The 27,906-nt window shown below is 59.8% G+C and overlaps 1 protein-coding gene across 2 annotated transcripts in view; it reads right to left on the bottom strand.

Annotated features, from left to right (window-relative positions):
* Positions 1-27,544, bottom strand: part of MAN1C1 (mannosidase alpha class 1C member 1) — a 45,503-nt gene extending 17,959 nt beyond the window's left edge. The window contains exons 1-2 of one of the 2 annotated variants that reach the window (XM_029080605.2): positions 25,650-27,544; positions 13,039-13,135 (exon numbers count right to left, since the gene is read on the bottom strand). In XM_029080605.2, coding sequence (XP_028936438.1) covers positions 13,039-13,135; positions 25,650-26,075 — 523 coding nt within the window. In that variant the 5' untranslated portion in view covers positions 26,076-27,544. Of the gene's footprint in view, positions 1-13,038; positions 13,136-21,688; positions 21,709-25,649 lie in introns of those variants that run through there. The other variant, XM_039914265.1, reaches the window with a different exon arrangement.
* Between the last annotated feature and the right edge of the window lie 362 nt (positions 27,545-27,906).

The raw sequence follows: 27,906 nt of genomic DNA, 5'->3' as shown, positions 1-27,906 counted from the left end.
CTCCCTTTTTCAGTTGAGGTGACTGAGGCCCAGTGAAGTGACTCAACCATAGTCACGCAACAAGCAATTGGCCACGCCGGGATTAGAACCCGGGTCTTCCGACTCCCGGGCCCGTGCTCTCTCCACTGTGCCACGCTGTGAGTGGGGGGGGGTGTTTGCCCTCCGTGAGTTTTGCCCCGTTGGGTCTCTGAAGCCGAAATGTCCATCCCAAGCGCTTGGTACAGTGCTCTGCACATAGTAAGCGCTCAATAAATACTCTTGAATTGAATGAATGAAGTGTTTCTTCGGCTCCCCCTCGGGTCCTTCTGACTACCAGGCCTCTATCCGCTAGGCCCCGCTGCTTCCAGCACCTTTTCCGGTTGGGTCGTCGAATCTGGGGCCGTGAAGCGGGCTGCATCCCAGCAGATCTAGCAGTGGGAGTCCCGTCGGGGGCGGGGCCGGGCTCCCACCTCTTCTGTCGGCCTCCACCCCGGGGCTCAGCGCAGTGCTTGGCGCAGAGTGAGCCCTTCAGAAATACCATCACTGACTGGCTGCCTTGGACAACTTTGCCGGCTACAGGGGGAGGAGCCGAAGGGGGAAGCCGCGTCCTGGGGCGTGGGCAGAAGCCTCCTCCCCCGCCTCCTATCTGGGTGGCACCGCCAACGGGCGGGGGGCCTTTTTTTTTGTAAATGGTATTTATTAAGCGCTTACGAGGTGTCAAGCACACTGTTCTAAGTGCTGAGCACTACTCTGGGCGCTATTCTAACCCTTCCCCACTCTCCGAACGGCTCCCGGTTGGGACAGGGAGTCTCCCTTGGAAAGGGGCTCCGATCTATCGCAACTGGATCCCTGGAAATCTCACCGGCTGCCAGGAAAAAACATCCCCCAGGGCGGCCCAGAGCCCTGCCAGCTTCCCTTCGCCGCCACCGAAATCTTGCCGGGCCTCTGCCAAACCCCCCTCTCCCGCGCGCTCCAAATACGTCCGTCCCCGCTCCGGCCACACGCGGGCTGGAGAGCTCCGAGCCCCGGCCGGGCTTCCCGGGCGCCTCCGCGGGCCGCTGCGGCCAGAGGGGTGGGGAATCGGCGCCGGAGGCCCGGACGGCTAGGCCGGATGGATGCTCAAGGGCCGCTGGGTTCGAATCAGATCCGGGCCCGGGCGCTTCTAGGTCTGGGCCCTCCCGTCCGCCATTTTCCCCGGCGGCCACCGCTGCCCAGGATCGGGAGTGAGGGGTGCCGATGGGAGCGGGGATTTCTCTCCCTGGCATCCTCTCCCTGCTTCCAGAAGGGCAGCTGGGGTGGCCCGCACGCCACCCTTGTCCCTACTCCCGACCTGCCTCCACGTCCCGGGCCCGCAGCCAACGAAGGTGCCCTCGGGCACACCGCTGAAACAGCTGGGCTCCAGGACGGCCTACCGGGCGTACAATCAGCCAGCCGCTACTCAAAGGGACCGAAGCAGCAAGGCCCCACGGATGGAGCACGGGCCGGGGAGTCGGGGGACCTGGGTTCTTATCCCGGCTCCGCCGTTTACCTCCTGGGAGAGTCACTTCGCCCCTCTGGGCCTCGGTTCCCTCCTCCGCCAAACGGAGAGTCAATCCCTGTTGTCTCACCTAACTACTCCGTCAGCCCCACGTGGGACCTGATTATCCTGGGGCTCACGGTCTAAGCAGGAGACGGAGCGGATATCGAACCCCCGTTTTATAGAGGAAGAAACCGAACCCCAGAGGAGTGGAGCGACTCGCCGGAGGTCACACGGCGGGCGAGTGGCCGAGCCGGTCTCAGAACCCAGGCTCGGGCTCTTTCCATCAGACCGTGCTGTCCACACTGGATGGGAAACGGCCCCGGCTCTGACCACCCTCCCTTTCGCGTCCCGCTCTTCCTTCCTTCCGCTCTCTCCCCCGGGCCCCTCCCTCGGAGCCCACCCGGCCTCGCCCGATGTCGGCCTCTCCCTCGGACCATCGTTCGACCCGCTCCTCCTCCCCTCCGCTAATTATATCTCCCCTCTGAAAAGCTTATCGGTGTCGGTGGTAAACGATGTAATCGGATTCCCCGGGCCGAATCCAACGCATAAAGGCGTGCGGGGAGGAGAAAATCGTCAAGTGAACTTCTGATTAAACGAAATAACTGGAGGGGTGGAAGCGGGTGCTGGCGACTTCTGAGCCGCCGCCGGATTTCTGGACTGGAGGGGCAAGCTCCGGAGTCTAAGTGGACGCAGGGGATCGGTTCGGCGGACGGAGCGTTTCCCGGGCGGGGGATTCCGGGTGATGGCAAAGACCGGGTACTTCGGGAGGCCCCCTGCTTGGGACCGGAGCACGGTGGGGCCTGGTGATGTTTGTGAACTATTTTGCTCCCACCTCATGCGGGGTTTGGTGGGGAGGGGTCCGGTCTTCCTAGGGACAATCTAGGTGCCAGGGGAGACCGAACCCACCTGCTGTCACTAGCTGCCCCCCGCCCAAAAAGGGGGGTGTGATTACCTGGGCCAGCTGGAGAGACCCACTTCTTGGCTCGTTCTGCATTATGGGGGTGAGACGGGATCTGGGATTTTTGTAACGGTCGGCCGAGAGGGACGGGTTTAGGCCACGGAGGCTGCCATCTTGGGGCTCTTCCGCTCCGCCTGGAAACTCCGCGGTCTTGTCAAAGCCCCGGGAGGGGCGAGGGTGAGAATCCGGGTCCCACGGTGTAGGGGGAGGGGGAGGGAGGGGGGCGGCATTCCCACCCGCCCCGACCCGAGTGGGCGGCTGCTCTGACCCTTCCGGAACGGCCAGAGGGAGCCGACGGCAGGGAGGTGTCCGCAAACCGATCCCTCACCTGACCCCTGGCCTCGCTCAATCCCCCTGGATCAATCGCCGTGAGTGCCTCACAACGCGCCTCTCCGGCTTGCGCCGGACTGTGAGAATCTACCGCCCCCCTCAAGCTCCCCCCAGGAGGCATCCCACCACCGAACAGGTTAGTCGGGGAATTAGAGCAGATCTATCTTCATTGGGATCGGTGCAATTTCCTGCCTCCAAAATTACGTCTCTTGAGCCACCTCATTTATCTTGGCTTGCCAGAACTCTTCCCAAACAAATCCTGCTCCTTCGGGGCCCGTGCAAGCAGCGTGGCCTAAGGGAGAGAGCCCGGGCTTGGGAATCGCGGGACCTGGGGTTCTGATCCCGGTGCCGCCCCTTGCCTGCCGCGTGACCTTGGGTGAGTCACTTCACTTCTCCGGGCCTCAGTTCCCTCTTCTGTAAAATGGGGCTGAAGACTGTAAGCCCTATGTGGGGCAGGGACCGCGTCCAACCCGGTGATCTTAATCTACCCCAGTGCTTAATACTGCGCCTGGCACGTAGGAAGCGTCAGTCAGTCAGTCAATTGTCTTCACTGAGCGCTTGGAAAAGTGCAATATAACAATAGACACATTCCCTGCCCGCGACGGGCTTAGAGTCTCGAGGGGGAGACGGACATTAATATAAATGAACGGGCACTTGACAGATAGCATTTTTTTAAAAAAGGAGAGCCACCACTTGCTCGGAGGGCCCTGGCCGGAGGATCAGCGGCTTGGCCCACCATGGCCGGAACGCCCCTTGCCCAGCGGGTGCCCGAATGAGTTTGCCGATAAACGTAAATGAGCCCTAATCACGAACCCCAAGTGGCCGTTAACAGGGACCCGGGCGCTTTCTTCTTGGATTTCCCAGGAAATTGGCCTGGGCCCGTGAGGCACCCGGCCCTCCCCTCCTCTGTCCTCACTACCGGCGGATGTCTCTTTAAGGAACGTCTTCCCCCCGGAGGCCCTCCCCGACCCGACCGAACGCCGTCCTTAGCCGCCGCTCGGATGGGACGGGCCCCGAGCTTCCTGTTTCTGTGCGCTGAGCGCCAGCTGGGGTCAAACGGTGGGGCAGAGATGAGACGACACGACCGACCGCACATGCTGCCAGTCCCAGCGGGCGGGGGAGCTTCCTCGAAAAAGGGAGAGGGGGCCTCGCCCACATCCTCCCTCCGGCCTGGAACTCTCTCCCCCTTCATAGACGACAGACCACCCCTCTCCCCACTTTCCAAGCCTTATTAAAAAAACACCTCTCTTCCAGGAGGTCTTCCCCGACTACGCCCTCCTTTCCCCTCCTCCCTCTCCCTTCCGTGTCACCTGTGCACTTGAATCTGTAGCCTTTAAACACTGGAAATTCACCCCACCCTCGGCCCCACAGCATTTATGTCCATATTCATCATTTTTCTGAATAGCCGTCTCCCCTTCTAGACTGTAAGCCGGTTGTGGGCAGGGACTGCGTCCACCACCTCTGCTGCTCTGTACTCTATCAAGCGCTCGGCCCGGTGCTGTGCGCACGGTAAGCGCTCGATAAATACCACGGATTGACTGACTGTCTTCCCACTCCCCCTCCCGGGCTCTTTCCCCTAGCCCACCCAGCCTAGGGAAAGACAAAAGATGACAAAGAGAAATGACTGTTCCTTTATCAGCCGCTGCCTGGGAAAAATTCGATCAAAGAGCAATTGGAACAGACTCCCTTCTACTCTGCATTTTCAAGCAGAGATCTATTTTGATGCCGCTGACGGGCTTTTTTTTTTCTTCCTCTCCCCCCTTTGAGAAGCACGCCGGTATTTAGGGAAAATTACCAGCTGGGTGTCTATTTGAAGAGTGGTGGCAGAAAAATATGAATGTTTACGTAACTCTCTCCAAAAGCCCAGCTCCTAGCAACTCCAGGGGCGACGGAGCCCTGCCTCTCTCTGGCCGGGAGCGGCGCGGACCCGGAATGGGGAGTCACAAGATCCGGGGAGAGACGCGCCCGCTTAAAAACCCGAACTTTTCCCGGCTGGGTCGGAGCCGGGATTCGATGGGATCCACGGGAAACGCTCCCTCGGAAACATCTCGGATCGGATCACTGCTCTGACCCGGCAGGCGGGGAGGAGGTGGGGGTGGAGGGGAGGGGGTGTCAGGCTGCCCTTTAAGGGGCTCAGGCTGGCAAAGATCGCTCTCCTCCCTCTGGATCCCGGTGAGAGCGGGCAGTGACGAACGGATGGATTAGGGCACTGAGTGAGCATTCACCATGTGCCCAGCGCACAGGGGTAGACACGAGACGATCCCATTAGGCATCCTCCTGCTCACAGTCCAAGAGGGCGGAAGAGCAGCCATCTTTGCCCTCACGCGCCTGAAGAGAAAACCGGGGCCCGGAGAGGTGGGGTGACTCGGCCAGGGTCACGCGGCAGGCCGCTGGCCGGGCTGGGCTTAGGTGGGCGGGCGGAGGGGAAGACCGAGGGCCGGAACGCTGGGTCCGACTGACCTCGGAGAGCGCCCGCACGAGGGTGGAGGAAGTGAGAGCGGTCCATGTGAGCACAAACCCTCCGACTGGCCTGGTCAGAGCTGGATGGGTGGACTTTTGAAGCGGCGGGGCCTAGTGTTCACAAAGCTTCTGGAGGGCAGGGACCGTATTTCCCAACCCACCGCTCCGAGAGCTTGGAACAGTAAGTGCTCAGTAAATACTACCGATCGATCGGCTAATTGATAGTGGGGAGAGGCCGGGCCTGGGAGTCAGAGGACCTGGGTTCCAATCCCGGCTCTGCCACTTGCCTGCTCTGTGACCCCGGGAAAGTCTCTTCACTCTGCCGAGCCTCGGTTTCCTCACCTGCAGAATGGCTAGTCTGTACCCGTCCTTCCCTTCTTCTTACACCGCGAGCCCCACGTGGGACGGGTATTGTGTCCGATCTGATGACCTTATCTCTATCCCAGAGCTTAGTCTGGTACTTGGCACACGGTAAGCGCTTAGCAAATACCACGACGATTTTATAATAATATTGTTCTTGACCGCTTAAGTCTGCTAGAGGACTTACCCTTTGGGTATGTCACTCTCTGCCCGGAACAGGAAAAGTCTGGGATCTGGAGGAGAGATATTCTTATTTGGTTTCTACTCCCCTTCTTCGTTGACGGCTCAGGAATTTACGAGTCACAACCTGGAGGATAACTGTCTTCTCTAGGTGTGATTCCACGGCTCTCGCCCATCTTCTTATAATAATAATGATATTTGATAAGCACTTACTATGTGCCAAGCACTGTTCTAAGCACTGGGGGGGGGGGATACAAGGCAATCAGGTCGCCCCACGTGACGCTCACAGTCTTAATCCCCACTTTACAGATGAGGGAACTGAGGCACCGAAGAGTTAAGTGACTTGCACAGCTGACGAGTGACGGAGCCCGGATTAGAACCCATGACCTCTGACTCCCAAGCCCGTGCTCTCTCCACTGAGCCACGCCGCTTCTACACCCCAGTGCTTGGTACAGTGCCTGGCACACAGTAAGCGCCGGCGAGTCGGGGAAGGGATTTTAATAGGGCTTTGAAGGTGGGGGGAGGGGTGGTCTGAAGGAGGAGGGCGTTCCAGGCCCGAGGCAGGACGAGGGCGAGGGGTCGGTGCAGAGCTAGACGACATCGAGGTACAGTGTGTAGGCTGGCGTCAGAGGGGCGAGGCGAGCGTGCCGGGTTGGGGTACGAAACCGGTGAGGAAGGATAGGAGGGGGCAAGGTGACTGAGGGCTTTAAATCCTAGGGTAAGGCATTTCTCTTTGAGGCAGAGGTGGATGGGCAACCCCTGGAAGGGAGGAGCAAAGGGAAATGGACTGAACGGTTTTTAGCAAAGCAAATCCCCCTGGGTTCCATCCGCCCCCCGGTCTGGGCGGTGGCGCTTCTAATTCTCCGGTGGTTTTCTGAAGAGAAGAAGTCAGGAACCGATTCCACACGCAGGGTCCGAGAGCCCTTCGTTCTCGGATTCAGGTGGCGGAAGAGCCGTGCGCCTGTAGTTGGGGATTGTGACGCTGCTCCCTGGGAGAGGGGGGTTAGCTCCTTCCCAACTGAATCCTCTCGCTGTGGGCAAAGCTCTATTGTTCCCAGAGGAGAAATTGAGGCCCAGATGGAAAACGTTGAGCTGGGAGTCTGAGAGATAAAGCTCCCCGCAGGATCTGGATGGCCGGGAAAGTGTCAAAGCAATTTCCTGGCCCCTGAAACTCCTTTCACGCTCAGATAACTCAAAAAATGGATAAAAGGCTTTGTTTCAAACTCTCCCCACCTAATCACCTGCAGGCCGAAAACAAGCCTGTGGAGCCCCAGCCGACTGAGGAGGGGAGGGAAGGAAACCCTCCAATCGGGGCGTTTGCGAAGAGCTGAGAAATCAAAGCTCCCGCGCCCCCGGCTTGGCACTCCGGACCCCGGTGGAAACCCACGGGAGGGGGGCACGAGAGAGGGTGAGAGGCGAGGGGCACGCCAGCGCCGGTCCCTCTTGACGGAGCCTCCACCCCGCGGCCTCGGACTCCGCCACTCTGGCCGGGCGGTTGCGTATCGTGGGGGCGTCGGGGTAAAACCGCCTCGCTTGCACAGTTGCCCAACCGTGGGGATTTCCAACCTTGCCGAGGCTCCCGCTCTGGGGCTCCAGGAGGAAGGGGGGCTTGGTCCGGGGACCCCCACGCTCCCCCGACGGCACGTCGCCCCGGGGGGCCACACCCTCCCCGCTGGACATAAAATGGGGCCGGAGCCTGGCGGGGCCCCCCTCCCCCTCCGCGGATCACATGCTGGATAACGGGCAAGATGAAGCAACTGCAATTACTTCTCCAGCGGGAGTTCCAAGAACTGGGCGTGATGGGGGGCGGGGAGACGGATTGGGTTTTGGCCCAGAACGGCCCGGCAGAGGTCAGAGCCTCCTCACGGGCTCGGGATCGTGAGCCCAGCTGTGCTGACGGCCGTTTGGGGCTGGGGGAGGCACCCTCCCTGCTGGGGGGGGAGGGGGGTGAGCGTTCCCGGCAACGTGCCGCCCGAGGCCACGGGGCACCCTCCGCCCCCCAAATCGGGGAGCCTCCCCTTCCCCTCCTCCCCGCCAGCCTCCCGGCCCTTGCCCCGTCGCAGGGCTCGGCCTGCATCTCCCGGCCACCTTGGGCTCCCCCGCTCCTCTGTCCGGCCCAGCCCCAAAGCCCCTACACCCAAGCCTGAGTTTTCTTCCCTCCGTGAGGCATGATGCCCCGTGAATCAGAAGGTTGAGCCCAGCAGGAAGAAAGTTTGATGGGGGGGGGGGGTGCGGGCTCCCGACGAGTTCCCTTCTACCTTCTAGGGTGGAGGCCGGCAACGTTCTTCCACTAGGAAGCAGGAGACAACGATCGGCGACGAGGAGCAACGAGGCCTAGTAGAAAGAGGGTCCGAGAGCCAGGGGACCTGGGTTCTAATCCTGGCTCCGCCATTTGTCTGGTGTGTGACCCTGGGCAAGTCGCTTCACTTCTCTGGACCTCAGTGACCTCATCTGTAAAACGGGGATTAAGACGGGGAGCCCCACGTCGGACGTGGACCGTGACCGACCTGATTATCTTGTATCTAATCCAGTGCCTAGTACAGGGCCTGGCACATAGTAAGCGCTTACCAAATACCATTTAAACAACAACAAAAACAAGGCGGGGAGATCAAAACACTCCTGCAGGCAAAGACTGCCTGGGTAGAGGGGACACAGACTCACCTTTAAAATCCCCAGGCTCAGTGGGACGATCTCAAAAACAGTGCTTGGCACCCAGTAAGCACTTAACAAATGCCATCTTTATTAGTATTATTTCCCCGGAAGGAGAGAACCTGAGAGGTGTTGGCGCCCCGGGGTTGGCGGGGGGCATTCCTTCCATCGTATTTACTGAGCGCTTACTGTGTGCAGAGCGCTGTATCGAGCGCTTGGGAGAGTATAATAAGCAGGCACGTTCCCTGCCCACGACGAGAGCAGAGATCCTGCCACGGCCGGAAGCGTGTCCAGCGAGGTGGAGCGTGCTCATGTCAATTTCCAATCGGCTACTGTGTCCCACGGCAGGGCCCGACCGGTCAGAGGATAATCACGTTGGTATCTGTTAAGTGCTTACGATGTGCGGAGCACCATTCTAAGCACTGGGGGAGATACAGGGCAATCCGACCGTCCCACATGGGGCTCACAGTTTTCATCCCCATTTTGCAGATGAGGTCACTGAGGCCCAGAGAAGTGAAGTGACTTGCCCACAGTCACCCAGCTGACAAGTGGCAGAGCCGTCACTCGAACCCACGACCTCTGGCTCCCAAGCCCGGGCTCTTTCCACTGAGCCACGCTGCTTCTCTGGGGGGTGGGGAATGTGGGGGGGGGGGGGGGGTTGTCCGGCTGGATGCCACGGCAGGAAGTTGGTCTGCGAGCGTGTCGGCGGCAGGGGCCGTGCCCGTCACATCGTTGAACCGAACTCTCCCAAGCGCTCAGTACAGTGATCTGTCCACCGTAAGCACTCAATAAAATACCACCGATTGACCTGGGAGGCGGGGAAGGGAAAAAAACCCCACAGACCCGGGAATTGGCCTTGGTTTCACATGAATCATCCTGTAGGAACCCAGCAACTAGCTACAGGGTAGGGCATCCTGACTCACTCCGACGCTCTCGGGAAACCGGGCTGTTGCTACGGATTTCCAATAGCAGCAAAGTCGGCCAGCAATCGAACGACTCCCTCTCCAAAAGGTGGCGGGGAGAACAAAGCAAAGCCAAAACAGATCAGCGGGGCGATCGATACGCCGGCTCTCATTTTTAGAGGGGGATTTCGGTCCGGCCGCTTCCAGAGGGCCGGGAGGCGTGCAGAATGCCGGGGAGTGGCCGGGAAGGCTGCGGGAGGGGGGAATCGGGGCCGATCCCCCCGTGGAGAACGGTCAACCGCGCACCTTCACGGTGGGAAAAACTCCGCTCGCGAGTTTTAGTCACGTGGCACCGACTCCTGGGACCTTCCGTTCCCGGGGAAGACGGCGGAGACTCGGGAGCGTGGCCGGCGGCCGGAACGCGCCTGGGATCGAGGGCCGGGAGACCCGGGTTCCGATCCCCGCCCTGCCACTGCTCCGCTCTGCTGTGTGAGGCCGGACAAATCCCTTAACCTCTCCGGGCCGGTTCTCCCGTCTGCAAAATGGGGGTAAAGATACCTGCTTGCTCTTGGGCCGGGAGCCCCGGGGGAGGGAGGGGCGGGGATTGGGTCCCATCTGCTCTTCCCACGTCTACTCCAGTGCTTTGAACGCTGCTTGGCAGCTAGTTAGCGCTTCCCACTTCTGTACCTTTATTATTACCCTGTTTTTATTGCAGTGTCTTTTCTCCAGGGCCTCTCAGAGTTCGGCCCTGCCCTGCCTCGCGCTTGAGGCTGGGGATGGAGCTTTAGGACAACTGCCGGCTAAGCACGTGACTCTCCGGAAGGTCTGCTGTCCGACCTTCTGCTTGACCCCATTCCGCCTGAGGAATTGCAATATCCCCGGATCGGAGCGGGGCCAGGCGGCTGACAACGCTCCCTCCCAACCCTCTCTCCCGGCGGACCGCAGGCTGGGGGCCGGGGCGCTCCCCGGCCCCTGGTTCCTGACCGGGACACGGGGAGGAGACCTTTGGGCCTGGAGAAGTGCCGCGTGGCCCCTGAGAAGTAAGGGGTGGGCAAGGGGACCCCGTCTTGTCTCTGGGGTCGCCGAGGGCCAGCTGGCACTTGGGTGGGCCTGCTATGTCACAGGTCCCGGAGCCAGTGGCCGGGGCCCCCCCGGAGTGGGTCTTTGGCTACCGGAGGGCCTCGAAGCCTGGAAAGTGGGATGTCCCGTGGGCCTAGCCCAACCGGTCGACTTGCCCAAGTCCACGAGGACCCTGCTCTTGGGGCTGACACGCAATAACAATGACAATTTTGGTTTTTGTTAAGTGCTTACTGTACGTCAGGCACTGTACTAAGCGCCGGGGTGGATACGGTCAAATTGGGTTGGACACAGTCCCTGTCCCGCAGAGGGCTCACGGTCTTAACCCCCATTTGACAGATGAGGTAACTGAGGCCCAGAGAAGCGAAGCGACTTGCCCAAGGCCACGCAGCAGCCAGGCGGCGGAGCCGGGACTGGAACCCGTGACCTTTTGACCCCCAGGCCCTCGCTCCGTCCACCGCTTCCAGGAGGGCAGGGTTGGCGTCCAGGCTCCCACCCCCAGGCTCGAGCGGCCCCTTCTGCGGGGTGGTTTGGAGAGTGGGGACCAAATGGAGCGCTGAGATCGGCCCCTTCCAGCCGCCTCCGCTCAGCGCACTGCCCCCCCCCCCCACCCCGAGAGCCCAGCGCTGACACCCCACTGTGGGGACGGATCCCATTCGGGACGGGAGGCAGGCCTTGAGGAAAACCAGGCCCGGAGCGCCGCCCCCCCCTCCGCCACCACCCGCTCCCCGCCGGCCATCAGGTATCCCGGGGGCTCGAAGAGCTCTCAGCCTGAAACGAGGCAATCCAATCAAGACCTGGTGCTCCGTGCGCCTTCAGACAGAGCCACCGCTCTGCTCCGTGCCAAAAAGCAATTGGGAAAGTGACATCGAGAGCTCCAGATTTATTCCCTCTTTGACATCGGATTCTCTTCATTTACAAGGCGGGAATGATTTCTCTCCCGGCCGGGAGCCGCAGAGCTGGCCGAGTGGGTCTCCCCTCCCCTCCCGTCATCGCCGCAGTGGAGAAGCGGTGGGGGCCGCCCCGTCGCTGCTCCCGCGGCCCCCCGGGGCTAAAAAAAAGCCCTCTGGGGGAAGCCCACGGGGCACGGGCCTCTTGGCCGGCCTCTCCTTCCGCAAGCCGCCTCGGGGAAGAGGGGCCGGTCTGGACCGTCTGCTGTCGCGGACGGGAAATGTATCTGTCACACTGCTCTCTCCCAAGCGCTTAGTACGGTGCTCTGCGCACGGTAAGCACTCAAATACAAGCTGACTTCAGGGTGTCCTGGGTGGCCTCTGGCTCGCGGGGAGGGACGAGGCGGTCATTTCCGTGGGGTCCTTCGCGCTCCCGCCCGGACACGTCTTAGGGGGCAAGGCTGGCCGATAGCTCCCCAGCGCGTCCGCAGAGGGCGAGGGGCGGTTCGGGCCGCAGCAGAGCCTGCCTCATTTACCGCATCCTCTGGGCATGTCCTGGAGGCTGGTCAAAATGTCAGGTTGGCAGGCTAGTAAATTGGTGGATCTTATCTGCACGGCTGAGTTAACCCGAAGAAACCGACCATATCGACAGCGCCTCCGCAGAGGAAGGCATACGTCTGGTCTGTGGCCTCTGGGGCCGCGGGGAGGGGAGAGGCGGCGGTGATCTCTTCCCGCCCCCTTCCTCCTCTCTGACACGGGCCACGGAAGCAGCGGTTGGCTCGGCCAGATCAAAAGGGGCAACCCCCGGGAGGGACCCGCGCCGTTCGGGGTCTCGCCTGGAGAAAATCTGCCACGGCGACCTGGCTTTCCCTGGTGAAGAGGGACAAGCCCCGTGATTTGCATGCGGTTAAAAAAAAAACCTCAAGCGATCCGGGCCCGTCTCACGTCACCACCCGCCATCGCACCGCCGCTGCTCGGTTCAGGAGGGGCGGCGGGGTGGAGAGGGCTCGGGGTCTCGTTCCAGTCGGTCGGTGGATCGTATTCATGGAGCGCTCGGTCTGTGCAGGGCACTGTACTAAGCGCTTGGACAGTATAACGGACATTCCCCGCCCACCACGAGCTGACAGTCTAGAGTTTACGGTACCGTCTCTGCTGTTGGTCTGCTGGGTGACCCCCTTGAGGAGGGCACCGGGTGGCCCGGCCACCCCCTCGTTCCCCGGCCATGGTGGCAGAGCCCGGTGGGGGTGGAGCGGGACCCCAGAAACGCGCAACGGGGCACCTGGCGGGCAGGTGGGCCGCTCCCGGAGGGGTCCGGGAAGAGGGGCTGGGCGGGAAGAACCCACTAAAGGTCCGCCCGGTCTCCTCCTCTGGAGAGACCAAAGCCAAGTGCGGACGACTCCTAAATCTCCGTCTCCAGCCCCGACCTCTCTCCTTCCCCGCAGTCTGGCATCTCCTCCCGCCTTCGGGACGTCTCTCCCTGGATGTCCCACCGACACCTCCAACTCGACACGTCCAAAAGTTGGCTCCTCATCTCCTCCTCATCCACACAAACCCTGGCCTCCGGCCATCACCGGCGTCACTGTAGACAACCCCGCTCTCCTCGCCGTGGCACAGGCCGGGGATCTCGGCCCGTCTCCCTCGGCCCGCTCACGTACTCCGTCTGCCACCGAATCCCGTCGGCCCGGCCTTCCCGGCCTCGCTCGCACCCGCCCTTCGCTCCGCCCCGACACTCACCGAACATGTTCCCCACGTGTCCGTTCTTGGTCAGCGGACGCAGTTCGTTCTTGCCCAGGGCATACTGCTTGTAGCTGTCCCAGGCAAACTTCATCATCTGCAGGGGAGGGAGGAGCGTGTTAGCCGGGGCCGGGACGCCAGGCCCACACGAGCAACCGGAGAACCCCATTCCCGTTACCCCCGCCCGCCCGCCCCTTCCCCTCCGACCCCTCTGCCTCCTTCCGCACCTCCCTCCTTCCCACTTACTATAAAAATAATGGCACTTGTTAAGCGCTTACTACGTGCCAAGCGCCCGTAGATACAAGGTAGGTTGGACACAATCCCTGCCCCACATCGGGCTCACACTCTTAATCCCCATTTTACAGATGAGGTAACTGAAGTCCGGAGAAGGGAAGTGACTTGCCCACCGTCACACAGCCAGGGAGAGTCAGGATTAGAACCCATGACCTCCCGACTCCCAGTTCCGTGCTCTATCAGCCACGGTGGAGCTGTGGTATTTGTTAAGCGCTTACTATGTGCCGGGTACTGTTCTAAGCGCTGGGGTTGGCCCTGTCTGCTCTGTCACCTTGGGGTGGGAGGAGACCGGCGGCTTTGGCCGAGCGTGGTCGCGGCGGGGTCCCCGCCATATAAAAGCCCAAGGGGAAGAAGGCAAGAGCTGAGGGAAGGGAGGGGATTTTCAGGCCTCTTGAAACCAGACTTAAAGACTGTGGTTGGGAGCCGGGACGCTCTAGCCCGGAAAAGAGAAGCCCGGTGAGAGCGGGCGAGAATCGACCGCCAGCCCCCGGAAGAGTAGTCAGTCACCGGTCAGCAGTCGGCCGGCTTCCGCTTCGGCCCCCGGGGAAAAGAGCCAAGAGAGATGAGCTTCACCGAGAGTGTGAGAAACGCAGCGGCAGCCGGCGGGAAGAGTTTCCGGGCTCTGAGATGGCTCGCGGGGGGAAACCAAGACGCCAACTTCCCGGCAGGGTTGGCTCCGGCCCGAGGGGGCGTGGACGAGATGGCCCTTCGGGGTTCCTCCTTGCCCAACAGTGCCCGGCCCAAGAGACCCCACGAGGACCTGGCATAGGGCCAAGAAGGGGAGGGGGAGCCAAGCCGCTCAGAGGGCTGCAGGGTTTTCCCTCCGCGTTCCTTCTTTCCTTTTCCCCGCTGGATCTTCTCTCCGCGTCCCGACATCCTCCGTGCCCCGCCTGCCCCGCTTCCTTCTCCCGCCCCTCTTCATCTTCGTTCTTTCGGTCTTCCTGGAGCCCGGCAGCACCCCCTCGCCCCTCACACACATACCACACTGATTTGCACAGAAGCTGACTCTCATACCGACACACGCCTCCACTGGACCCCTGCGAGTCCTGCTGTGTGCCGGGGAGGAGGGGGAGAGGGGTCGACCCCTGATCTCCAGCCCTTCCTGGCCCGCCCGGCCGTCTCTCCCCGACCGACTCTGCTTTCTTCCTCGGACGTTCTGCCTAGGGCCAAGAACGGTGCTCGGCCCAGAGAAGCAACGCGGCCTCGTGGATAGAGCACGGGCTTGGGAGTCGGGAGGTCCTAATTCTAATTCCGGCCCCGTCACCCGTCTGCCGTGTGACCTTGAGCAACTCCTCTGTGCCTCAGTTACCTCCTGTGCGAAATGAGGATTAAGACCGTGAGCCCCGTGTGGGACGAGGACTCTGTCCAACCCAGTCGCTTTGTATCTACCCCAGCGTTTAGCGCGGCGCCCGGCAAGCGCTTTAACAAAGCTCTCCCGCTTCCTCCGCCACCCTGGCTCTCCCCGCTATTCTTCCCAATCGATCGATAGTGTTGGCTGTGCGCACAGCACTATACTTAACACTGGGGAGACTACGATAATCAATCAGCAGTATTTACCGGGTGCAGAACACCATACTTCACAGCTGGGAGAATGCAACGCTCAATCAATGGTATTTACCGTGTGCGGAGCACTTGGGAGAATTTAATACTGATCCCGAGTTTTGATTATGTGCAGGGCACTGTGTGAACTAACCCCCGGGGGAGGATAAAATAATCAACCGATAGTATTTCCTCTGTGCAGAACACCATACTTAGCGCTTGGGAGAATACGATAAACAATCGATGGTATTTACCGTGTGCAGAATACCGCGCAATCTAAGGGCGTGGGAAAAATAATAATAGTATCTACTGTGGGCAGAGAACCACAGAAAGCGCTTAAGAGAAAACGATCATCAATCGGTAGTAGTCGCTTCTTAAAAAAAATGTTTTTGTTAAGCCTTTAGTACGCGCCAGGCATTGTGCTAAGCACTGGGGTAGATACAAGCTAAGCAGGTTGGACACAGCCCATGTCCCACGTGGGGCTCACCGTCGTAATCCCCGTTTTACAGAGGAGGAAAGCACTTCTCCTCCGAGAGGACTTCCCTGATTTAGCCCTCATTTCCTTTTCTCCCACTCCCTTCTGCACCACTCTGACTTGCTCCCTGTATTCATCCCCCGCCGCCCAGCACTTTGGGACCTATCTGTCATTTATTTCTTTATTACTGTCTGCCTCCCCCTCTAGACTGTAAACTCACTGTGGGCAGGGAATGTGTCTGTTTTACTCTTGTGCTGTTCTCTCCCAAACGGTCAGTACAGTGCTCTGCACAGAGAAAGCACTCAATAAAATGACTGAGATGAAGAAACTGAGGCACAGAGAAGTCAAGTGACTTGCCCAAGATCCCACAGCATAAATGTGGCAGAGCTCCGGTCCGTGCTCTTTCCACTAGGCCATGAGGGGAAGACATAAAGGCCCAACCAGAGCGATTTGATTTAAAGTGCCTGAAAATCCCAAACCGAAGAATAATTAATCTCCACAGACTAATGGGTCAGGATGGGGTTGAGGAAGCTCCAGGCTCTGGCAACTGCTTTTAAAAGGGAAGTTTTAGGATTTTACCTCATTTGCCTGTTCGATCGCTAAGTCTACTTCCACCTGATGGTGCTGAATCAATAACAACGACTGTGTTACCGGTTAAGCGCTTAGTATGTCTCCAGAACTGTACTAGGGTAAAAGCAAGACCATCAAGACCCACAGCCTAAGTAGGAGGGAGGACGCAGATTGAATCTCCATTTTGCAGATGGGGGAACTGAGGCCCAGAGAAGTGAAGCGACTTGCGGGGCCGGGGCCGTGTCTGACCCGATTAGTGTCTAGCCCAGAGCTCAGAACAGTGCTTGGCACCTAGGAAGCACCTCACAAATCCCACAATTATTAAGTACCAATTATTAACGGGGAGCTTCGTGGAGCGGTGAGGGCGGGATGCGGGCCGGAAATGTGTCCGGGAGATGGAGCTCTGCTCTGGGAGAGGCTTCCCGACTGATTCGTCGCGCCTCTTTGAACCATTAAGAGTTTAAACCCGCTTGTGGTAGCAAGGAGAATCAGGACTGGGGGGGAGGAGAAAATAAATAAATTTAAAAATCGGCCTCTGAGTTTTGTTTTTTTAAATCTGCCTTTGAGCCCAGCACCATTTCAAAATGCAAAGCGTTTCCAAACAGCTATTTGATTAATTTTTATCCATCCAGGCTGTGATAATTAGCAAATGCCTGGGAGATGGAATTTAAATGTGCCAATCAGGCCATCTCAAGAGGTTTCTGTGAACCCCGTACAAAGCAATTCTCTTTACAAGATAACCGCTTTCCGGGGTGACCGCAAAAAGACGCTAAATCTAAAGCGGTCGACGGTCCCCCCGATTCCTCCGAAAGGGAGATATATATATATATATATAGTATATGTACATACTTATGGTGTGTGAATTATATATTTATACATAGGTGTGTATTACATACGTATATATGAATACATCTGTATATATGGTATACACACATGCACATATACATACATGGAGAGAGATTGATTGTCAGATACAAGATAATGAGGCAAAGTCCCCACCCCACATGAGGCTCACAGTCTAAGGAAGACCAGAAACTGAATCCCCATTTTACAGATGAGGGAACTGAGGCCCGGAGAAATAAAGGGACTCGCTCACGGTCACCCAGAAGTCAAGAGGAGGAACTGGGATTAGAACCCAGGTCCCTCTGCTCCCAGGCCCGGGCTCTTTCCCCTAGGCCACACTAGGGCCTCCAAACCCCCACAGATCTCGGGCTTTGGGGAGGAATCCCGGCAGAAACCTTCTCGGTGTGAAGTCCACCCCCGTCCCCCCTTCCCAGTGGGTCGATTCCACACCAGCAGGGCCACAGATACTCTATTATTCCCACCAGCCTATCATTTATTTAACAGTCCCGGTCTCTCCCAAGAGCCTGTAAGCTGCTCGAGGGCAGGGATTGTGTCCGTTAACTCTAGAGGATCCTCCGGTCCTCTGGAGGTCCGGTGCTCTGCTCTGTCCTAGCTCAGTAAATCCTGTTCGACCGGTAGCTCCTTGAGGGCAGGGATCGTGTCCACTTACAGAGAATCGGGCAGATTCGCCCCCCGGCCCCCACCCCATCGGTCGGCCATCGCTCGCTCGGTGGACGCGTCGTTGGCCGAAGGGCCCTCGGTCTCTTCAGCAAAATGATGGGCAGGCTGGGCCTCCGGGGGCGGGAGGAGACTCGGCCGGGATGATCCGTTTTGCAGAATCTATTTCCTTGACAACTGCTTTTCCAGCAGCGCTGGGCGGCTATTCTTTCCACGGCTCGGCTCTATTTTGACGGCGTAAACCGGTCTCTCGGCCGGCCTTCGGGGGAGAAGCGGGGCCGGTCCGGAGGAGGAGGAGGAGGGGGAAGCAGGCCTCCCTGGGGCGACCTGAAGCCCCAGCTGGATTCCCCATGGGGACAAGTGGGCGGAGGCGCCTGATAAATGGTGCCTTGAGGGAGAAGTGGGGGGGACAGAACATTGTTCATTCATTCATTCAACAGTATTTATTGAGCGCAAAGGAGCACTGTACTAAGCGCTTGGAATGAACAGGTCGGCAACAGATAGAGACAGTCCCTGCCATTTGATGGGCTTACAGTCCAATGTTCTGCCGGAGAGAACGGAGAAGCAGTGTGGACTGGTGGAAAGAGCCCGGGCCTGGGACTCGGAGGACCCGGGTTCCGATCCCGACCCCGCCGCCTGTCTGCTCTAATAATGTTGGTATTTGTTAAGCGCTTACTATGTGCCGAGCACTATTCTAAGCGCTGGGGTAGATACAGGGGAATCGGGTTGTCCCACGTGGGGCTCACAGTCAATCCCCATTTTACAGATGAGGTAACTGAGGCACCGAGAAGTTAAGCGACTTGCCCACAGTCACACAGCTGAGAAGTGGCCGCGCCGGGATTCGAACCCACGAACTCTGACTCCAAAGCCCGGGCTCTTTCCACTGAGCCACGCTGCTCTGTCACCCTGGGCAAGTCACTTCGCTTCTCTGCGCCTCAGTTCTCTCCTCTGCAGCACAGAGTGGTCCCTGCGGGGTGGAGAGGAAGGAAGAGGCGACGTCCTCCTGAAACATCTCACACACACCACCCACTCTCTCTCACTGTCTCTGTGGCTCTCCGTCTCTCACTCCACCGGCAGATGCTCGTCCGATCGCGCAGGCTGGGAAAACAGCCGTGGGCCAAGCCAGCCCCCGCCCCGGCCGGGAGCGATTTTCAACCGCGGCCCGACTAGCTCTGCTTCCTGAACTCAGCCCCCTTTCTCGGCCGGGGTCGGTCAGCCGGCTAGCCGGACCCGCGGGCGCTCGTCGGTGCGAGCGGCGGTCCGGCCGTCGCCCAGGGCTGCGCGGGGCGCAATGAGCAGGCGCCGACACCGGCCGGGCCTCCCGGCTCCCGCCTCCTCCCTCCGGCTCCCTTCCGGGGGGCTCGCTCCTCCACCACCCCGAGAAGTGCTCCGACCGGTGCTCCGCACACAGTAAGCGCTCAATACAGACGGCCGATTGACCCCTCGGGTGAGGGGGCCGCTTGGGCAGTCCGGACGATCGCAAGAGCAACGACGACAATAACTGTGGCAGTTGTGAAGCACTTACTACGTGCTAAGCACTGTGCGAAGCGCTTAGGGACAAAAGAGATCACCAGGTCCCACAGGGGGCTCAAAGTCTAACTAGGAGGGGGAACGGGGGTTGAATCAATCCCCATTTTGCAAGTGAGGGAGCTGAAGACCAGAGAAGCGCAGTAGCGGGGCTTAGTGGAAAGAGCCCGGGCTTGGGAGTCAGAGGATGCGGGTTCTAATCCCGACTCCGCCCCTTGTCTGCTGTGTGACCTTGGGCGAGCCATTTAACTTCTCTGAGCCTGTTACCTCATCTGTAAAATGGGGATTAAGACTGTGAGCCCCACGTGGGACAACTTGATTACCTTGTCTCTACCTCAACACTTCGAACAGTGCTTGGCACGCAGTAAGCGCTTACCAAATACCGTCGTTATTATTATTATTACTTCCCCAAAGTCACACAGGAGGCAAGTGGTGGAGCTGGGGTTGGAACCCAGGTCCTCTGACTCCAAGGCCCCGACTCTTTCCACTAGCCCTGCCACCTGTCAGCTGCGTGACTGTGGGCAAGTCACTTCGCTTCTCTGTGCCTCAGTTCCCTCATCTGTAAAATGGGGATTACAAAATGTGAGCGCCATGTGGGACAATCTGATGACCCTGTATCTACCCCAGCGCTTAGAACAGTGCTCTGCACATAGTAAGCGCTTAACAAATACCAACATTATTATTATTATTAGCTGTGGGCAAGGAACGTGGCTACCAACTCTGTTCTACCGTCCTCTCCCAGGCACTTAGTACATGGTAAGCGCTCAATAAATACGATCGATCAGGCTTCGCCCGGCCCCGGGCTCGCGGTGAGACAGGCCGCGGCCCGGGGCCAGTCGGTGCCCGTGACTCCCAGAGCTGGGGGCAACCCTCCTTTGGGCACCCGAACCCGGGCACCCCATTTGACGTGCCGCCCTTGCCCGCTGGACTAACCTATGAGCCCGGCGGCAAAGCCGGGGGGAAGAGAGAGAGGTTTTTTTTCCACTTTTCCAACCGAGCTTTTTTTTTTTAATGCAACATTTTAGTCGAAGGACAGCTTGTGTCCTAGTGAAGCCCGGGCCCCGCGGGCCTGAGAATCAGCAGCCGGGCGCGAGATGATCGCATCCCTCAGGGCACGCTGCAGAGTCTATTTTCCAGATGGCACCGTCGGGCCGATTCCCTTAATAATTACGGTACTTGTTAAGCGCTCACTCTGCGCCGAGCACCGTTCTAATCGCTGAGGTGCATACAAGAACAACAGGTACCATAAAAGGGGTTCAAAGTCTCAGTAGGAGAGAGAGAGCTTGAGAGGCATTAAAAAAAAAAAAATCAAATCCTTAGGAGTTAGGAAGGTGGGGCAAAGGAAGGCGGAAAGAGCCCGGGCTTGAGAGTCAGAGGTCGCGAGTTCTAATCCCCGCCCTGCCACCTGTCGGCTGTGCGACTTTGGGCAAGTCGTTTCACTGGGCCTCCGTTACCTCATCTGTAAAATGGGGATGAAGACTGTGAGCCCCACGTGGGACAACCTGATTACTTGGTATCTACCCCAGGGCTTAGAACAGTGTTTGGCACATAGTAAGCGCTTAACAAATACTATCATCATCATCTACTTCCCACAACTCCTCTAAACTGTAAGTTCGTTGTGGAACTTACAGCTCTGGAACGCTGTACTCTCCCAAGCGCTCAGTACAGCGCTCTGCACATGGTAAGCACTCAATTCCACGACTGATCGCCCCACGGGGCTGTTGGTTTGAGAGGCGGAAGGGTGTTGGCCAACTCTTATCTTTATTATATTCTCCCAAGCGCTCAGTACATGGCTCTGCACACAGAGACCTGTGGACTCCATGAGGGTGGGGATGGTGTGTCCATAAATCCCGCTGGAGTCTGGAATTAGCAGAATATTGAAGAACGGAATCTCCCGAGCGCTCCCAGTGCTCGCAGACAGCACGTACTCAAACCCCGCTGACCTGTGTGGGGGTGGGGTGACTGGGCAAGAGAGGGGTCCCTGCTTCGGCCTCGCCCCGGACCCCGGTGGAAATCGGTGCCGAGAACGACCTCAAGGACACCGGGTGTTCTCCGGCCCAGAGCCGCCCCCCGACCCCACAGTGGATGGCGGTCTACGGGGACAGCCCCGTGCTGGGGAAAGAACAGCGTGTCAGTTCCCTCCCACCCGGCGGAAAGGAAACGCGTGTCGCAGTGGCTGCCCATCCTCTCCCGCAACACACAGGCATCCTCACCGTCCTCTTTCAAGCCCTCAATGCCCTTACCCGCTCCTACCTCACCTCGCTACTCTCCGACGACCACCCGGCCCGCGCACTTTGCTCCTCTAATGCTAAACTTTTGACCGTGCCTCCATCTCGCCTCTCTCCCACATCCTGCCCCTTGGCCTGGATCGTCCTTCCCCTTTCAGATCCGACAGACGATCACTCTTCCCCCACCCCGTTCCAAGGTATTAAAATCGCAGCTCCGCTGTGAGGCCTTCCCTAACTAGGTCCTCGTTTCCTCCACCCCCCACTCTCCTCTGCGTCGCCCTTGCGCTCGGATTTGTATTCTTTATTCAGGCCGCCCTCAGCCCTCCAGCACTTACGTCCGTATCCGTCATTTATTTATATTCACGGCCGTCTCCCGCCCCGGCGTGTCGGCTCCTCGTGGGCAGGGAACTCGGCTACCGACTCTGTTGTACTGGACTCTCCCGAGCACCTAGCGCAGGGCCCTGCACCCGATAAGAGGTCAATAAATACCACTGACCGGTAGTTTCAGCTCTTGGACTGCTGGGCGACCTCGGATAAGTCGCCTGCCCTCTCTGGTCCTCCGTTTCCTCATCTGTAAAATGGGGGTGAAGTGGCTGCTTGCTTGCTCTCTCTCCCCATCCCTCCCAGACTGGGGGCCTCCTAGCCGGGACTTCCCGGGGCCGCTGTCCAGTGCCCGGCTCTGGGCCCGTGGAGACGGGCCGACTCTCGCTTGCTCTCGCTTCTGCAGGCCACCCACCGGGACGAGAACGGATCAGAAGAGATGGACTTTGAAGACCGCCACCTCTCTCCACAAAATAATGGCCCCCTCCAAAAAAAACCCGTATTTAAAAAACCCTCCACTAAACAGATCAACAATCCCCCCGCCCCCCAGTCCTCGATGAGGAAGAGGTGGTGGGAGCGGGCCCCCCCACCGCCGAGGTGGTGCCGGGCTCGACCTCATTCTCCCGAGCGCTGACCCGGCACCGAACCTGCCAACTTTCAAGGCCCGGGCTCATAAATCCAAGGCCACTTACTAAAAGGCCACTCACGGACCTAGATTCTAACGGCCACTCCCTCCTCCCTCCCTGCGGCCTTTCTTTCTCATCCTGGGCTCTCCCCCGTCGGGCCCGGTTCCTCTAAGCCACGGCCGGACAAGGCGAGCAGTGGTTCCCCCAACCCCAATCCGCCGCCGGGAGGGAGACCACTGCCCTTTCGGCAAGCGGACCTGGGCTCCAATAAGCCCATTGCAGGCCCCTCTCCTCCAAGAGGCCTTCCCAGACTAAGCGCCACTTTTCCTCATCTCCCACTTCCTTCTGCATCGCCCTGACTTGCTCCCTCCGCCCTCCCCGCCTCCCAGCGCCACAGCACCTATGTACCTAGCTGTCATTTTATTTGTATGGATGTCCGTCTCCCCCGCCGCCCAGCCCGTGAGCTCGTTGGGGACGGGCAATGTCACCGTTTATTGCTGTACTGTGCTTTCCCGAGCGCTCAGTGCCGTGCTCCGCACACAGTAAGCGCTCGATAGACACTGCTGAAAGACTCAGCCCCACCGGACCCCCCCGGGCCCCGAAGGGCCAGGACGAGCCGCTCTCGGAGCGCTGGTGGTGACTTGGTGGCCGGGGCTGGCGGGGACACGGAGACGAGCCCCGTGAGCCTCCAAGGCTCACCCCGACGCCCGGATTCTCCGGCCCCGTCCCGTTCTCGGCTCCCGGGGAGGCGGCGGCGGTCACGGCCACCCTGACCCGGACCTCGCCCTCGCGACGCCCCCACCGGGACCCGAGGAGGGCGACGACGGGCCGGGAAACCGCCCTCTCATTCATCCCTCACCCGCGGCACACGAGGCACAACGCCAGGGTAATTTAAGTCGGCCCCCGGCTCTCGGCAGCGGCGCTGACACGTGCCGGGAAGAGAGACCCAGGCCCACCTGGCCCTGGGGAAAAAAGACTCCTCCTTCCCCTCCCTTCCTAGTGGGGGGGAAGCCACAGGTTCCCCCCCTCCCCATTGCACACCTCCCTCTCAATGCTCCACCAGCATCATCTCAAGGAATCCACCGGAGCTTGTGGCCAGAAAGAGGGAGCTTTTACAGGTCCGCCATGGGGAAAAGGGGGCCTGGGGCTGGACCTGGGTGGAATGGAGAGGCGGCGCGGTCACACGGCAAAAACCCGGGCCCAGGAGCCAGGCGATACTGGGGTCGTAGGCCCAGCCCCTGCCCCAAGCGCCCTGGGTGACCTTGGGCAAGTCACAACCTCTCTGGGCCTCCATTTTCTCAGCTGTAAAATGGGGATGAAAAAACCCGCTCTGCCTTTCCCCTAAACTGTAAGCCCCTAGTGGGAGGGGCGGGAGGGTCTGATTCCAATCTGACCGTCTTGGTCCTACACCGCCGTTTAGCACGGTGCTTGGCACACAGTAAGAGCAGGGGGCCTGGGAACCGAAAGCCCCGGGTTCTAACCCCGGCTCTGCCAACAGCCTGCTCTGTGACCTCTGAGTGCCTCTGTGACTCAGTTTCCTCATCCGAGACAAGGGGGGGTAAGACCGCCTGCTCTCCCGACCTCTTTAGAAGTGAGCGGCGGCGTGGGACCCCGGCTGTGTCTGATCTGATTACCTTGCATCTCCCTTGGCGCTTAGGACGTAGTAAGCGCTTAATGAATGCCATAATTATTCTAGCACATGCTGATTAAATGCCGGGGCCAAATGTCCTTCCCACTCCAGGGCCTGGCCCGGGCTGAACGAGCCGCTGGGGCGTTTTGGGGTGGACAAGGCGCCCCCACTCCTTACCCCCTCTCCTTATTACCGGGCAAAGCGGGAGGGATCTCGCCCCACGGGGTGGGCTGGCTCGATCACCTGGCTAGCCAAGATCAGAAGAGTCCGCGGGGAACGTCCAGGCTTCGACTCCGGACCCAGAAAGCACAGATCTGCTCGTCCTTGCGGCCGCGCTCCGTCCCCCACCTCCCCGCAATCCCAAACCGTGTCTCGGGAGGAACCGGGAGGCTCCCCCCGGAATGCTAACAGGCCTAAAATGGAACCCAGTCAAGGGCCCTTCCCTTCTAGGGGGACTCTCCCCTAATTATAGGCTTTAATCAGAGACTGCCTCGTGTGACATTTGGAACCCGAATTAGAATCTAACGCAGGAAACTGCTGAGAGAGAAAACGGGGGAGGCTCGGAATTAAAGGGAAAGGGAAAAAGATGCCCAAAAGACCCACCGGTTCGACAAGACCAGGGGTCGGGGGGAGGCTCACGGCCCTTCCTTCTCCGGCTCCTCAGAGGAGGGGCTCCAAACCCAGGCCTGCCCCGCGGCTGCAAAGACGGGCAGGGGCACTGCCAAGTGCCAGTCCCTTCTCTAGGGGGTGACTCTGGTCAGGTGTAATTTTATTTCTCTTCATGTCTGTCTCCCCCTCTACACTGTAAGCTAGTTGTGAGCGGGGAACGTGCCTGTTGCACTGTACTCTCCCAAGCACTTAGTACAGCGTTCTGCACACAGTAAGGACTCAGTAAATTCAACTGACTGACCGGCAAGCGGACAGAGGGGCCGCGGGTTGGGGCGCGGACCGCTCCCGCCGGCCTGGATATTTCACCGCGGGCCAGTGGGCCGAGCGGAGCCAAGCATACGGGAAGTTTAACTAATATGCCAAAGGGCCGAAGAGTGTGCGGGTGACCAGAGAACGAGGGGGGCTTCTGATCCGATCGGCCTCTTTCGGAGCCCCTGTGATCCTCGCCGGGCTCCCGAAAGGAAACGAGCCCAGGAAGGGCATCCTCTCCATTGGCGGGTTTCTGCACCACGCTGTCGTTTCGACTGTATTATCGACCCCGTTCCCCCGCATCATGTGCGGTTACGTACGATTATTCGAGAGCTCGATAAAAAGAGTTTAGCGGGACAGGCCTCCGTGGACACGCTCATTATAGGTCGCTGACTGCACGGCAAATATTTGTAGCGCGACCCTGACTCCGGACCACCTCTCCCGACTCCGAGGGGAGTCGGTGGGGGGGGGGGGGGGGGGGAAGAAAGGAGATTTTTTGGATCCAAAGCCCGAAAGGGAAGCTCGGGGAGCCGCGCCATCCTCTCACCAGGACGGGCGAGGTTCCCGTCCCGGAAGCCCGGACCTCAACCTCGCCGACCCCTCTCCATCCAGGAGGGAGGGAAAGGGAAGGAAGGAAGAAGATAAAGGTCGGGGAGCCAGGTGGCCGGCCGGAGAGAGGGGGGACGGAAAGACCGGATGGGAAAAAATAAAAGAGCGGCTGAACGGGGGGGACGGAGAGGGGTGGGGGCGTCTGCTGGGGCCAAGGGAGGCAGTGGAATAAGGGAGAGGCACAGAGGGGGTGTAGGGTGCTGGGGGGCATTAGAGGGGCTCAGTGGAAAGAGCCTGGGCTTGGGAGTCAGAGGTCACGGGTTCAAATTCCGGGACAATCCCATCACCCTGTATCTCCACCAGTGCTCTGCGCAGAGTAAGCGCTTAACCGACGCCCACACGATCATCATTACCTCTCTGACTTTGAGGCGGCGGTGTCCGGGGTGGTCGGGCGGGTGGTCGTCGAGGCCGGTGCCCAGCACGCGGTGTCGGAGGCGGCTCCGGAAGCGGGCGAAGTCGAAGCTGAAGGGGGGCGCGGAGGGTCGGGCGGCGGGGCTGGGGCCGGCGGTGGAGGGCCGGGGGCCGGCGGTGACGAGGGGCCGGGGCCGGCCCGCTCCCGCGCGCGGTCGGGCCCTCGGGGCCGGGGGTGCCGGGGGTCCCGGGGGCTCGGGGCGCTCGGCTGGGGGAGGCGGGAGGAAGAGCCTCCTGAGGCGGGCCGACTCGGGCAGGAGGAAGAGGGCCCCGAAGGCCAGGGTGACCAGCCCCGACAGGAACAGCAGGAAGGCCAACCTGTGCGGCCGCCGCAGGCCCAGGCCGCCCGCCCCCTTCCGCGACCCCATCGCCGGCTCAGCGGGGGCCGCATCGGCCCCCCATCCCCAGGCCCAGGCCCGCCGGGCCCGCCCTCACATCCTGCCCTCGACGCGGACACCGACGCCCGGGGGCCCGGGCCCTCGCTCCGGCCCAACTCCTGCTCGGGGTGGGCGACCGGCTCCGCAGAGGCCCTCACAGACGTTCAGTTTCTCCAACTGCCTTCTTCTTCTTCTAGTGGTTTTGAAAACCCACTGTCTTCTTCTTCTAGTAGTATTGAAAATCACCTGCCTTCTCCTTCTAGTAGTTTTGAAAACCCACTGCCTTCTCCTTCTAGTAGTTTTGAAAACCCACTGCCTTCTCCTTCTAGTAGTTTTGAAAACCCACTGCCCTCTCCTTCTAGTAGTTTTGAAAACCCACTGCCTTCTCCTTCTAGTAGTTTTGAAAACCCACTGCCTTCTCCTTCTAGTAGTTTTGAAAACCCACTGCCTTCTAGTAGTTTTGAAAACCCACTGCCTTCTCCTTCTAGTAGTTTTGAAAACCCACTGCCTTCTCCTTCTAGTAGCTTTGAAAACCACTGCCTTCTCCTTCTAATAGCTTTGAAAACCACTGCCTTCTTCTTCAAGTCGTTTTGAAAACCAACTGCCTTCTCCTTCTTCTAGTAGTTTTGAAAACCACTGTCGTCTTCTAGTTTTGCCACTGCCTTCTTCTTCTTCAAGTAGTTTCGAAAACCAACTGCCTTCTTCTTCTAGTAGTTTTGAAAACCAACTGCCTTCTTCTTCCAGTTTTGAAATCCAACTGTCTTCTAGTAGTTTTGAAAACCACTGCCTTCTTCTAGTTTTTTGAAAACCAACTGCCTTCTACTTCTAGTAGTTTTGAAAACCACCTGCCTCCTTCTTCTTCCAGTAGTTGTGACAACCACCTGCCTTCTTCTAGTAGTTTTGAAACCCAACTGCCTTCTTCTATTATTTTATTTACCCAGCAGGCTGGTCTTGCCCAACTAGCTGGCCGCCGGCCCCAATGCCTCTCCCTAAACGTCCTCCTCTTCCCAACGCTCAGATCCCCCACTTTCCTGGCCTCCAGGCCGGCGGCGGGGAGGAGTCCGGGAGGCAAAAGAGCTCCATCTCCTCCCCCCAAAAGAGCTGGGAATCTCAGTCGGATCCCCCTGGAAGCCGGTGCTTCCTGCAAAGGGCGGCCGAGCCGGGCTCGCTCCTGTCCCCCGCTGCAGCTGGAGCTCAGGAGGAGGAAATCTCAGCTCGGGCAACTCTGCAAGGCGGAGCAGCTCCCGCCGCCTTCACCTGTTCCTCCTCCCCTCCCGTTTAATGAGCTAAAGAGCCGAGGCTCTGCATCCTCCGGTGCATCTGCTTTCATTGCATCTTTCCCCCCCCCCGTCCCCTCCAGATGCTGCTGCAGGAAGCCGCTCGGGTCTTGCAGCCGCACGCCGTGCAGGACGCCTCGGCCTCCTCCGCTCAGCGCTCACTGCGACAGCGCTGCGCGGCCCCGCCCATCCCCCCCCCGCCTCCCCCGCTTGGCGCGCGCCCGCCCAACGGCCGCCTCAGCGCGTGCCCATTGGCGCCAGCCCATTGGCCAGGGCCCCTGCCGCCCCCGCGCTCGCGCGCACCCCGGCGGCGGGCCACGCCCCCTCCGGCGCCAACGGCCGGGGCCGCGCGCTCATTGGGCGAGAGGACGGAGGGGCCCCGCGCTCATTGGCTGGCTCGGAGGGAGGGGAGCTCCTCCATTGGTTGGCTTTCGCCCCGCCCTAGCGGGAGGGGAGCGGGAGGGGGAGGCGGGGCAATGACCAAAGCCAAGCACCCATTGGCGGAGGGCCGCCGCCACCCCTCCGGTCCCTGCCTTCTGATTGGC

Source organism: Ornithorhynchus anatinus, chromosome 16 (genome assembly GCF_004115215.2).
Source record: "Ornithorhynchus anatinus isolate Pmale09 chromosome 16, mOrnAna1.pri.v4, whole genome shotgun sequence".
NCBI lineage: Eukaryota > Metazoa > Chordata > Mammalia > Monotremata > Ornithorhynchidae > Ornithorhynchus > Ornithorhynchus anatinus.
The sequence above is the reverse complement of the archived record's forward strand: the minus strand, read 5'-3'. Positions and strand labels throughout refer to the sequence as shown.